The sequence below is a fragment of the Cherax quadricarinatus genome, chromosome 28 (genome assembly GCF_038502225.1).
Source record: "Cherax quadricarinatus isolate ZL_2023a chromosome 28, ASM3850222v1, whole genome shotgun sequence".
In the NCBI taxonomy this organism is placed as follows: domain Eukaryota; kingdom Metazoa; phylum Arthropoda; class Malacostraca; order Decapoda; family Parastacidae; genus Cherax; species Cherax quadricarinatus.
In genome coordinates, this window is record NC_091319.1 from 895,296 (window position 1) to 908,813 (window position 13,518).

Genomic DNA, 13,518 nt, shown 5'->3' on the forward strand with positions numbered 1-13,518 from the left:
TGGGACAAAATTGACCTAATTTGGCCGAAATGTTCTGCATAATAAGTTTTTTATATACAGTATTATGCCACTGATGTCAGCTAGGCCTGTATACCTTATACATGTACTTGTAGAAATAAAAATTATTATTTATTATTATTATTATTATTATTATTATTATTATTATTATTATTATTATTATTATTATTATTATTATTATGTTATTTAAAAGACCCGCCATCCTTTCTCTCGTTTCCTGCCGGGTTATATTTTTTCTTGATGTATATATATTTACGTCCATAATTTTTTCATTATAGCATACTGATGTAAAAAAAATAGTTAAAAAAATATTCCTGTGAACCTCTCTCATTTGAAGAGTGTTTAATTTATTTTATGTGTGCATTTATTATATTTTTAAAGTGAATTATTTTGAGCCCTGGCTGAGTGGACGATATTTAAACTTGAGGAGGAGTGTCTAGTGACAGGTTGTGTCTTGTTCATCTCTCTCACTGCTAGGGCATGGAACCCTGTATTACCAGGTATTCTCTGCTACATTATTGTGAATATACCCGTCAGGGAGGTGCTCTTGATCCAAGGAAGTGGACTTTTCTGCCCGTTTGGGTCAACCTTGATTGCATCCCAGGTGCTGTGTGTCCCTGATGGGTTTAGCGTTTTTTCCCCGCAATATATTTCGACTTAGCTTCCAGTTTGGTGGTTTTTGTGGTGGAGTTTATTTCAGGTGTTTAATAATTTAAAAATTAGATTTCTTTTAAGAATTTCTGAAATGGGTTTAGGTGTCCAGGATTTTGCTAGATTTGACCTGAAGATAATATTTGTTTGAATTTTTAACCCTGAGGGTTAGCCACTCAGGATAATCCAAGAGAGTCAGTGAATCATTGAAGAATGTTTGTCTTATTTCCACTGGGGCCTCCCCTCAAGGAAGGCTCCTTGACGCTGGTGAGGGGCTCTTGATCTAGGGAATTGGATCTGTGCTCCAGTTGGATCTGTGCTCCAGTTCCCTGAATTAAGCCTGAATGCCTTCCATACCCCATAGGAATAATCCTACGGGTTTAGTGCTTCCCCCTTGATTATAATAATAATCCACTGGGGCCTTCAATCTTGCCCCCCCCCCAGGATGCGACCCACACCAGTCCACTAATACAAATATTTATTTCATTGTAAAGCTTTTAATGTGTGGTTTACATGTTATATTTTAATTACAAAGATGGCCACTATCGTGCCTAGGCACTTCGGGCAGATTAATAATAATTCTTACGCTATTTTGATATAGGTCATATTTGAGAAATATATATGAACATGTTATTAGGTACTTACCTACTTACTGCTAGGTGAACAGGGATAACAGATGTAAGGAAACATGCACAATGTTTCACACCATGCTGGGGATTGAACCACAGACATTCAGTGTATGAGGCAAGTATGCTGCCATTATTATTGTAGAATGGTAGGTGCTAAACATGTGTATACCCGGAGAGAGTTTTGGGGGTCGATACCCCCACTGCCCGGTCTGTGACCAGGCCTCATGGTGGATCAGGGCTTGATCAGCCAGGCTGTTACTGTTGGCTGCACACAACCCGACATACAAACCACAGTCCGGCTGGTCAGGTACTGACTTTAGGTGCCTGTTCAGTGCCTTCTTGAAGACAGCCAGGGGTCTATTGGTAATCCCCCTTATGTATGCTGGGAGGCAGTTGAACAGTCTCGGACCCCTGACACTTATTGTGTTGCCTCTTAACGTGTTAGTGACACCCCTGCTTTTCACTGGGAGGATGTTGCATCGTCTGCCAAGTCTTGCTTTTATAGGGAGTGATTTTTGAGTGCAAGTTTGGGCTTGGCATCCCTAGTTTTTGCGGTTCTCATTATCCATCCTGTCATTTTTCTAGCAGATGTGATTGATACAGTGTTATGATCTTGGAAGGTGAGATCCTCTGACAATATTGCTCCCAGGTCTTTTACATTAGTTTTTTGCTCTATTGTGTGGTTGGAATTTGTTTTATAGTCCAATATAGTTTTAATTTCCTCACATTTTCTATATCAGAGTAATTGAAATTTCTCATCATTGAACTTCATAGTTTTCTGCGGCCCATTGAAAGATTTAGTTGATGTCCGCCTGGAGTCTTGTGGTGTCTTCAGTGGAGGACACTCGTGCAAATTTGGGTCTCTTCTGCAAAGGAAGACATGGTGCTGTGGCTTACATCCCTATCTGTCAGATATGAGGTTGAGGAACAGGATGGGAGCAAGTACTGTGCCTTGTGGAACAGAGTTTTTCACTGTAGTTGCCTCAGACTTTACTCTGTTTACTACTGCTTGTGTTCTGTTTGTTAGGAAATTATAGATCCACCTACCAACTTTTCCTGTTATTCCTTTGTCACGCATTTTCTATGCTATTACACCTTGGTCACATTCGTCAAGGCTTTTGCAAAGTCTCTGTATGCTATATCTGTATTTTGTCTTCTAGAGCATCCAGGACCTTGTCATAGTGGTCCAGTAGTTGGGACAGACAGAAGGGACCTGCTCTAAACCCATGCTGCCCTGAGTTGTGTAACTATTGGATATCTAGATGGGTGGCAATCTTGCTTCTTAGAACCCTTTCAAAGATTTTTGTGGTATGGGACGTTAGCACTCTTGGTCTGTAGTTCTTTGCTATTGCCTTACTACCCCGTATGTGGAGTGGGGCTATGTCTGTTGTTTTTACCTGCAGTGGGATGACCCTTGTGTCATGTAAGTAAGTACATATAAGTTTATTCAGGTATACACAAATATAATTACATAGATTATGATACATAACAGCATATGTGTAGAGAACATAGGATAATGCAAAAAAGTCAGACATTATTTAATGCTGCATGGTTAGGATGAGGATGGTAGGGGGTCAGAGGTGGAAGTAATGAAAAAGATGAGCAATAGCTAATGGAGGAAGCTGCATTTGCTTTGGCAAATAATGTTAGTAAAGAAATCCTGAGCAACTCTAAAATAATAGTGGGATTTTCAGAGAGGAGGGCAGACAGGATAAGAACATACATTGAAGGAAATAAAAAATGCGAAAGGCTTTGAGCAAGACGATCAAAAGACGGATTGTCAGCATGACCTGACATTTCCGAGAGTGGCAGCACCACCATGAGATGGCTGTGGAAGGGCCAGTCAGCGCGAAACTTAAATTTTAGATCATTAGCTGTCCTATATTTATATGAATTTTTTTTTTCTTTTTTTACATCGCTCACCAAGATAGGGTGGTCCCAAAAAATTCATCATTCATTTATTCAATAGCTATATTCCCAGAAGTTTGAACCTCAAAACTCAAATGACCCTTCAGACTGAATGTCCACACTGCTCCTTCAAAGTGCAAGCATTATACTTTTCACCTTCAGAACAGATGGCTGGTTCACAGGTTTCCCTAAACCCCTTCATAAATGCTACCTTGGTTTCTTGCCAGCAGTACATAAACTTGGTTGGTAGCACACTGCTCACACATTGAGGTCCATGGTTCGATCCCCAGTACGGGTGGAAACATTAGGACACCTGCTGTCCCTGTTCACCTAGCAGTAAATAGGTACCTGGGTGTTAGCTGGCTTGGGGCAACATTAACCTAATTTTCTCGAAATGCTCTGCATAACAAGGGGCTTTCTATATAGCATGTTATTGATGTCAGCCAGGTCTGTATATGTTGTACTTGTAGAAATAAAGATTTATTATATTAATTATTATTATTACTTACTGTTAATTATTTTTATTAATTATTTTTATTGTATGCACACTCACGTGGCTGCTGGATACTCATGGCCCTTAAAACCTCTTTCACTCCTCCAACTCTTCCTTTGGTGACCCCTTCTCCTTCCATCCTGGAGTTATGCACCCACTTAGTCATCTAAGTCTGCTCCATCTTCTCTAAATGCTGAAATTACTTCAAGAACCCATCTCTGGCTCTCAGAATAATACCTTTCATAATCTCTTAGTGTTCTAGTTTCTATGCTTTGAATTTCCTGCATATTCACAACTCACATTGCCCTCAAAACATATCTCCACTGCCTCTAGCATCCTCTACACTAACATTTAAATCCCATCTCACACTTGTGTAAGTGTTGGCATCTCCATACAATGGTATACTGTATTCTCCTTTTCACCTCCACATATAAACCATTTTTCTTTCTGCAGACACCTCAACACTTTGCCCTACTTTCTCCTAGTGTACTGTAGGGTTCACCTCATTTTTCTTGAAACTGTCTGCTGACAAGTTTACTCAAATATCTAAATACCTATACTGTAAATATAACTCTGCTTTTTCATACTCTCTTCAGTCTGATACCATTCTCTCATCACTTTCTTTTCTTATTTTTTGCATAACCTCCCAAACTCCTCCACCATCCTTTCTAACTTCTTCATACTCTACCAAAAGAATCATAATCAGCAAAGAACAACTGCAGCAACCCCCATTTTGTATCAGATTCATTATCTTTAATCCCACACCTCTCCAAACACCCTAGCAGAATATTGTTGTCAGAATAAATATTAATAGTCAGGATTATCTGTAAATTATAAGGAATTACACTATTAAAGTTACAACTTTTTTTTGTTTTTTTTTGTTTTTGTCTTTGTGGAAGGGTATTTCTATACATACTTACATTTTCAGATTTATGACATGGGGACTCAACAGGGGAGTGCCAACTCAACTCGCCTTTCACTAGATATTGCTGACTTGCCCCTCACCCCATTTGGCATGAGTCCCCGTGAATCGAGGAAACCACATATGTTACCTTCTCAACGTGGGTAGATGTTGAAGGAAAATATACTCATTCATATTTAACATGGGGACTTTTTTTTTTTGTGCATGTAAAGTTGGGTTTTGTGCCTGGGATATTCTATATACGTATATATATTGCTTGCGGTATATATAGATATTTTTTTCCAGCCTATCAAAAAGTCTTTTTTCTTGAAATGTAAGTACTTTATCCAGTATATATTCACTTTTTTCTTCAAGTGGATCAAACCAGTTATTTTATTCTTGATTTGCATAAGTTGTTCCAACATTTGATAGGACCTTAAGGACTCAAAGTGAGCAGCTTGCACCACTATTCTACATGCCCAGTATAGTATTTTGCATTTGCATTTGTTATTTAAACAGTAATGCAGTTTATGGCTTCCTTTATTTTTGACAAATACCAACGAATATTTTCACTTCGTGTTAATAATCAGCATTAGGGCAAATATCCTTCTTGTGAATTCAATTAAATACATTTTTTGACTGCATGCTAATAGTTATAAAAGTACAGTAGGTCGGAAACACAACTGGAACATATTAGAATGGCAATAAATGCCCATGTTTCATTTTTTTGATGTAATGCAACAAGTATACCACAATGTTTTCTCAGTCAGATGTTTTATTTGAGGCTTTTGTACCATGAATTTTTAGAGCATTTAGGTATGTACTCTCATTTTCTAGGGTGTACATATATGTATATCCTGTAGGCTATATATACACTGCTTACATCTATTGTAACCTTTAGGAGAAGCTTATTAGTCTTAGTGATTTTTCCACAGGATATTTATGCCCATAATATCAAATAAAATAATAAGCAAATGAAAAATTTCTTTTCATGAGGGTTCTTATTAGTAAAATTTTACTACACCGATCTTGTGCATGGTCAAAACTGGCGCTTGCTTACAAATATTTTATTCTAGTTGTTCATATATTTCTTCCTTTTTTCTTACTCTCACCAGGATTCAGAATGTATATCCAGGGGTGACCAATATATAAATTCCAAATAATAGACATGACATACCTTCCTTACTTGAAAACATATTTAGATTTGGGAATTTAGAATTATCAATCCAGTTTGGAAAATTCCAAATTTGAGAGAACTGAATTCAGTTTTTTTTTCTTCAGAAGTTGAGAATATTTTTATGTATATACCTAATTTATGTAACTTTGATTATTTTATTCTTTTAATTTATGTTCTTGGGTCTTGTAAATTGCATTCAAATGCTGTAAATACATGTACTTATGAAAGTAGTCAAACCAACTTAAGCTGCATGGCATATATAGTCTTGGCATAACCTCTAGTATTTACTATGTCTGTAAATACTGTAGTGTAATTGAAATACATGATAAAAAAAATACAGTATAGTACATGGTTGCATTACATTAAACCCTTTTACAGTAAGATATTTTGTTTATTAGAGGCATAGTAGTTTACTCCTGTTTTATGAAAAATTCTCATTGGAAAAATTATCAAAATGTTGCAAGAAGTATCCCCCCCCCCCTTTTTTTTTTTTTTTCAAGGGTGGTGATGGCTGTTAGGCCAACTCTTGTTGGGTTAGAATTGTGATTGACTTTAAGATGTTGCATTGATTGTGATGTCTCTCCCTCGAAACACAAGCTTGGATAGAAAATTAAGTTGATTCATTGAAAGTGCAATTTGTGGAAGTTAAAAGGTTTAACCAAGTTGGGAAAATTGACTGGTAGGCAGAAATGTGAAAGTCTAGAGTATTACCCAGGTGTTTACAAATTTGAGTCATTGTGTTTTTCGAAAAATAATGGGGCTTGGGAGAAAATGTTTGTTTATAATTTTGTCTGTGTATAAAATGTGGTGTTGTGCAATAAATATGCTCTGAAAAAAAACTGATAAATAAGGGTTCACTGTATTATGCAACAGTATTAGTGGGAAATATAAAAAAATATCATGTGCTCAAGTTTTCTGTTTTTAATTTTGGAATGTTTCATTGCAGGTACCAGTAAACTTTCACTCAAAAGTCTCAAGCCCTTCCAAGAAGACATACAAGCTTCAAATTTTAGAAAGGAAAAAGAAAAGGTTTTTGGTTTTAATAGATATTTCAGGCAACAGTTTTCAAGAACATCAGCAAGAGATACTCCAACAAATCTTCAAACTTTGCATGAACATTGCTCGAGTGATTGTAATAGAGACAATTCTGATGTATGTAGTTCTCTGCAGAGTAAAAACTCAGAGGTTACAGTGAATTCTCAGGAATTTACTAGTGCTACAGTTACAGAGAAAGTGCCAGATCATACACACTTTACAAAACAACCAAATAGAGATAGTATTTTTACAGACATTGATGATGGCAGCTTTATTGAATTTTGCCATGGAAAAGAAAATGGGCAGCTAGTACCAAGACTTACCACAGACCAAGCCAAGTGTAGTCCTCAGTTGTATTATACTTGTGAGAGTCAAAATGATACTCAGTTTTCAACTTCAACTAAAGTTAATGATGCTCTAGTTGGGTTTCGAAAATATGTGGAAGCTTTTAAGAAACAAATTGGACATCAAGGTATAATAAAGAAGAGTGAAAATAAAATGTCAAAATTACCCAGGAATGATTTACATTTAAATTTTGATGAAACTATAATCACATGCAGTGCAGATATACAAAAATGTCAAACTAAGGTAAACTGTGAAGGAGCATTCAACAGCACAATGTTGGATAAGCACCCTTGCCCAATTTGGAACCCTCTTGCAACTGTCTATCCAAATGTATCAACATTGACTGCTCTAACTGAAGATATATCTAGTTCACATTCTGGCAATACAACTCCTGTTAAAACTTTTAAAAAACGTAGCACCAAAAATGAGATTCAAACTATAACCATATCAGATAGCTCTGATGATGATTCTAAAATTATCAGGACAAATATAAAGAAAGAAAAGATTGATGAACTCGTGTCAAGGAATCTTAAAGAAAAGGATATTAACCTAAAGGAAGCAAAGCATAGTGAAAACTATAATATTTCAACCCAAAGAACTGTTCTTTGGTCCCAGGAAGCATATGATCATCATTCACTCATTAGTGAGGATGTAAGCATAGTGAGTAGCTCCACTTCCGAGAGACTCCAACCTCAAAAATCGGTAAGTTGCAAGAAAACTGGAAGAGTAATTATAGATTCTTCTGGATCAGAAAATGAAGCCATATGTTTGCCAGTCAATGGGTGTGGTAAAACACAGCTGGAGTATGAAGATGGGCATGATGTAAATAGTGTTAATGTTTTTGATAAATATGGAGAATTTAAGCATACAGTAGTAACACCAGAGAATGCAAAGAGCCCTGAAGTAGCAAAATGGATTATTTCTAGTCCTTTTAAAGATAGTTCTTTTGGTACAAGTTTTATAAACAGAGAAAATAGATATACATGTATTACTAACACACCCAGTCAGCCACAATTTCTAGGTATTGACCATTCATCTACAACATCCAAGGCAAATATTGGTAGTGAGCATTTGAAAAACCTTGAAAAACCAAAGGCTTTTTGTCCTGTTAATAAAGTTATGAAATCTCCTCTTAACATGTATAACAGTTCCAGCAGTTCTAGTGAAAGTGATACAGGTTTCAGGAGAAAACGTGGTATTTTCTGTAGAGTGGTTGAATCTACTTCTGAAGAGTCTGATGATGATAGAGAAAGAATATCAAAGCCACATAGAAAACCAAATATAGACACAAAAACAATGTCGTCCAAACCAGGTTGCGTTGAGGAATCGCCTGAAATATCCCATGAAGATTCTCTTCATCTTAGACTATCCGAGGGACTAAGTAAATCCAATAAAACAAATGAGAAAACAAATTGTACCATCGGAAGAGATGCCATTTCTCCAGGTACTTTAAGAAATACAACTGACAGTTCTGATGATGTCTTGGGTGACGTTCGAACACAAAAGTCAATGCGTATTAGGAGAATTGTTGATTCTGACTCTGAGCAGACTAATTCAGATTATAAGGAGCAAGCAGATAGTATATCTGACTTGGAGGTGTCTTTATCAGATATTAAAATACATTCAAATTTTCATGTTTCTTCAGCTCCTGAACCTTTCCAGAAACCACAAACTATTAGTGGTAAAAGGAATTTTCTCGACCTGAAAATAATACAAAAGGAATTGGATGCAGTTTACAGTTCTGAGTGGAGAAAAAATGAGGGTGCTGTTCTAAAGAGTATTATTAAAGACAATGAGAACAGTTCAAAAGCTAGAAGGCAAAAAGGTAAAAAGATAAGTGAAAACAAAGCTTACAATGAAAATGTTCCAACAGGAAAAGTGAAGGACAAAGTTCTAAGAGCCATCACTTTTGAATCAGACGATGAGGAAGATAGTTATCATGAAGCAAGTGAAACCTCTGGAGAGGAGAGGAATAATTGTAAAGAACTAGAGAATGACAATGAAGATGTTACTGAAGATATATCAGTCTTGACAAAGAAAAAAAGTGCATTGGTTGAAACTTACTGTCCAACTTATGAGAATGAAAATGAAGCTGAGAATGATAGCTTTGAAATATATTTAGAAAAAGTCAAAAGTCAAATAAGAAAAGAAACACCAAATAAGGGTACTGAAGATAAATATGAGTCAGATTTTATTAATGATGACAGTGATGATAGCTATAGTCTGCCCTCTCTAACTCCAAAATCTGTTCAGTGTTCTCCTCAGTACAAGGCTGATTACATAAATTGTGACAGCATCTCAGATGAGCTGAAATCACATAAAAAAGAAAAGCCTAAGAAAATCACGACAAGTACAAGCATTTCGTCTTGGCGTGATTCTCCGGCTATTCTCATCTCAGATTCAGATTCAGAGGCAAATGAAATGTTTTCTGTAACTGAAGTTAAAAGAAAACCAGTCCAACGTATTTTGCCCTTTGTCACTCCGGATGTGAAAGGTTCCAGTAAGATCATGGCTAAAACTGAGGGAAACTTTAGACAGGTGCCAAGGAGGTATGCAATAAGTGGTAATGTTACACCAACATTATCATTTCTGGCATCACTATCTACAAATGTTCCAGTTGGTAGATGTCATCCAGAAGCTGTCATGTATATTAAGAATTTTAGAAAGCATCGGGAACAGTTAACAGAAAAATTACACCGTTATTATAATGCTCATGTCTTTGAAAATAAGCTGCCTCCTGTAATGAGTATTAAATGGAATGCAAGAATGACCAAGACAGCTGGGTTTTGTTATTATCAAATAGATCGGTCTAAACCAAATGGAAGAGGAGCCCGAATTGAGCTTTCTACCAAGGTAAGAATTTTTTTTTTTTTTTTTTTTTTTTAAATTATTCTAGCCTCATAGTTTAGGTATTATAATAGAGACTGTATTCTATTTTACTTTATATAAAATTGTGGAGGATGATTATTTTCCTTTATTGGTAGGTAATTGATGCTCCAGAGAGGTTACGAGACACACTTATTCACGAGTTGTGCCATGCTGCTGCTTGGATTATCTCAGGATATAAGGATGGTCATGGACCACTTTGGAAGGCATGGTAAGATGTTACTGGGTAAAAATATTCTGAATTCCTTATTACTGTATTCCATAAATTTTATTTCAAGAATTTTCAAATCTTCAAGGAAAAAGTAAGGAATGGCATAAATATGAATGAAGCAGTGTGGTGGAAAGAAGCCGTGAAAGAGAAAATATTAAAAGCGTGGATGAAGTCATAGAAAAAAAAAAGCCTCCCATACAAAAGTTGCTCCCACAGAACAGAAATCTGAGCACTTGTGTCAAATAATATGCTGCTTTTCAAATTTTGTCTTTAGGAAAAAATATAAAGCTGGCTTGACAAAATAGTTTTAGTAACAGGGGTCTTCAAAAGTTCGTTGTCTTGGGGCCTCCACAACTTTAAAATAAAATGTATTTTCAAAATAAACATAATTGTTAAAGAATTTGGTGACATTTGCTTAAAACATTTTGAAAAGCACCTGGTTAGGCAGGTAGAGCATTCCAGGGAACTAAAACTTTAAACACTGGACTTTGTTTAGTTGAAATTGGATTATTTGAATGTTAAGTTCAAAATAATAGTTATCTAAAGATAGGATTGTTAAATATAATGAGCATTTTAAATCCTTTGAGAGTCCAGACCCCTGATCTGAAACTTGTCCACAGGGTACAAGAATTTAAAAAAAAAAAAAAAAAAAAAATTATGAAATTATAGAGAATCTTTTTCTGAAGGTAATAAAACAAAAAGTACAAAATTTAATGGAAAATTGATGAAATTATGCTATCACGAATTTTGTTGTGTCAGCAATATTTGTGCATCGGCAATTTTGCTCACTTTGAGTACTAAGTTAAGTCAACTGTTGTTCCAGTTGACTAAATTATTAGCTATTTCGCTAGTATGCCTTCCATTTTATTGACTGAGCACAAGAAACTGCCCTATCAACTATTTCAGCTATCCAGTAAAGTGATCAGAAATTGGTAATTTGGCCAAATTTACACAAAATTTTAAAATATTCCAGTTTCAAAAACAGGTTCAGAATAAATAATGCAAGCATTCCTAGCACTAAAATAACATTTCCTGTGTTCATTAGTTACGTTCCCAGGTTTTACATGTGAATTCCATTTTGATTTCTTATTCACACAAAAAAATAGATTTACTGTCATGCAATGTAATAATTGTACAAATAATACGAGTGCCTTTGTGAACACACATTAGACCTGCCAGTTGGTGTATACTGAATGCATGATGTGATTTGTTTACTTTTGAACATTGGCAAATATTGAACATTTCCCCAAATTTGAGCTTAATTTCAAGCTATATTCAGTCCTGAAACCAATCAAAATCATCTATATTTCTGTAATATATCTTCCATTCTATCAAATGAGACCAAGAAATTGTGAATACAACCATAAAAACAATAGTGTCGCTGTTTTAAACCAAAAACAGTCGCATTTTTTTTTCTCATGCACTGCATGCTGCGGGATTTCTTTTATATGGTGCACACTTACCACATAGACCCATTCTTTTATATCTAGGCTCACATTTATCACTCGCAGCTTATCTGAGTGAGCTGAGCTCATGCCATAGAACAACGGCACAGACTCTGGCTTCAGACCCGTAGAACAGTGGCACGGACCCTCAAGCGGTTAAGTAGCAAAACTGTAAATTTAGATTGGTAGACAGCAACTGCCCAGGGAGGTACAACCGTCCTGCCAAGTGAGTGTGAAACAAAAGCCTGTAATTGTTTTACATGATGGTACGATTGCTGGTGTCTTTTGTCTGTCTCATAAACTTGCATGATTTCAGGTACATCTTGCTATTTCTACTTACACTTAGGTTACACTACATATACAAGTACAAGCATATATACACACACACACCCCTTTGGGTTTTCTTCTCTTTTCTTTCTAGTTCTTGTTCTTGTTTATTTCCTCTTATCTCCATGGGAAAGTGGAACAGAATTCTTCCTCCGTAAGCCATGCGTGTTGTAAGAGGTGACTAAAATGCCGGGAGCAAGGGGCTAGTAACCCCTTCTCCTGTATAAATTACTAAATTGAAAAAGAGAAACTTGTTTTTCTTTTTGGGCTACCCTGCCTTGGTGGGATACAGCCAGTTTGTTGAAAGAAGAAAGGATTGCTGGTGTATTTTTTCTCTCATAAACACACAAGGTTTCATGTATGTCTTTCTACTTCTACTTACACTTAGGTCACACTCCATATGCATGTACAAGCATATATATATACACACACACCCCTGTGGGTTTTCTTCTATTTTCTTAATATTTCTTATTCTTGTTTATTTCCGCTAATCTCTGTGGGGAAGTGGTGCAGAATTCTTCCTCTGTAAGCCACGCATGTCACCAGAGTGACTAAAATGCTGGGAGCGAGGGGCTAGTAATCCCTTCTCCTGTATATATTGCTTGTTACAAAAAGCGCGATTCTAAAAGCTTAGAGATCTCCAGTGAATACTAGAAAGGACTTCCCTTCTAGCATCCAGCCTGTTACTGGGTTTTCGTAACAATTAGTCAGTATCCTTGTCCAATTATCCATTAGAATTCAGTATGATTCAATAGTGCTTCAGGATTACAATTGGTAGGCTACTAACTAGAGAAATTAAAATTTAATAAATTTATTAAGTATCGTCTAGAGGTATATCAAATTAAATTAAATTAATCACAGTAATCAAAATAATAATAATCACTTCTCTCGTATACAATAGTATTGTGCTGAAAGCACAATACTATTGTATACTATTGTATACTATTGTATATATAGTATATATAGTATACTATTGTATATATAGTATATATAGTATACTATTGTATACTATTGTATACTATTGCATATATATTACAAATATATACAAGTAAGTTTGTGTGTATGTGTGTAAGTGCTGTGAGTAGTTCGCTATGTCTCACTACTCGACTAGACTTAAACAAGTGACTGACAAAGTCCTCAAATAAACTAACTTCTTGACCAACTGGCAATCAGAACAGTCTGCTTGAACAATAAAAAGAATGCTAAGCCCAATAGCAATATAACAAGCAACTGCGACACAGAATCAGGAACAAGGAGATAATATAACGACACTAAGTAGGGACCATCTGCAGATCCTCCACAAAAGTCACCGAACTCCCATACTACTGAATCTAAGTTCAGCATAAGAAAATCCCCGACTGTGATAATACACGGATACCAGTACAAGTTAGGTCAGAAGCTACAGCTCAGGACCTGAGTTGCTCAGAGTGTCTATGCGACACACAACCTCAGTACAACGTCGAAAATCACTAAGTCTATACAATGTTCTGTG

General features: G+C 35.9%; 1 protein-coding gene across 3 annotated transcripts in view; it reads left to right on the forward strand.

Moving 5' to 3' along the window:
- The first annotated feature begins 414 nt into the window (after nt 1-414).
- Nucleotides 415-13,518, forward strand: part of LOC128693209 (uncharacterized) — a 36,051-nt gene continuing 22,947 nt past the window's right edge. For 2 of the 3 annotated variants that reach the window (XM_053782709.2, XM_070089291.1), the window contains exons 1-4: nt 415-518; nt 4,628-4,760; nt 6,724-10,010; nt 10,142-10,254. In XM_053782709.2, the coding sequence (XP_053638684.2) occupies nt 4,637-4,760; nt 6,724-10,010; nt 10,142-10,254 (3,524 nt within the window). In that variant the 5' untranslated portion in view covers nt 415-518; nt 4,628-4,636. Of the gene's footprint in view, nt 519-542; nt 2,726-4,627; nt 4,761-6,723; nt 10,011-10,141; nt 10,255-13,518 lie in introns of those variants that run through there. The other variant, XM_070089290.1, reaches the window with a different exon arrangement.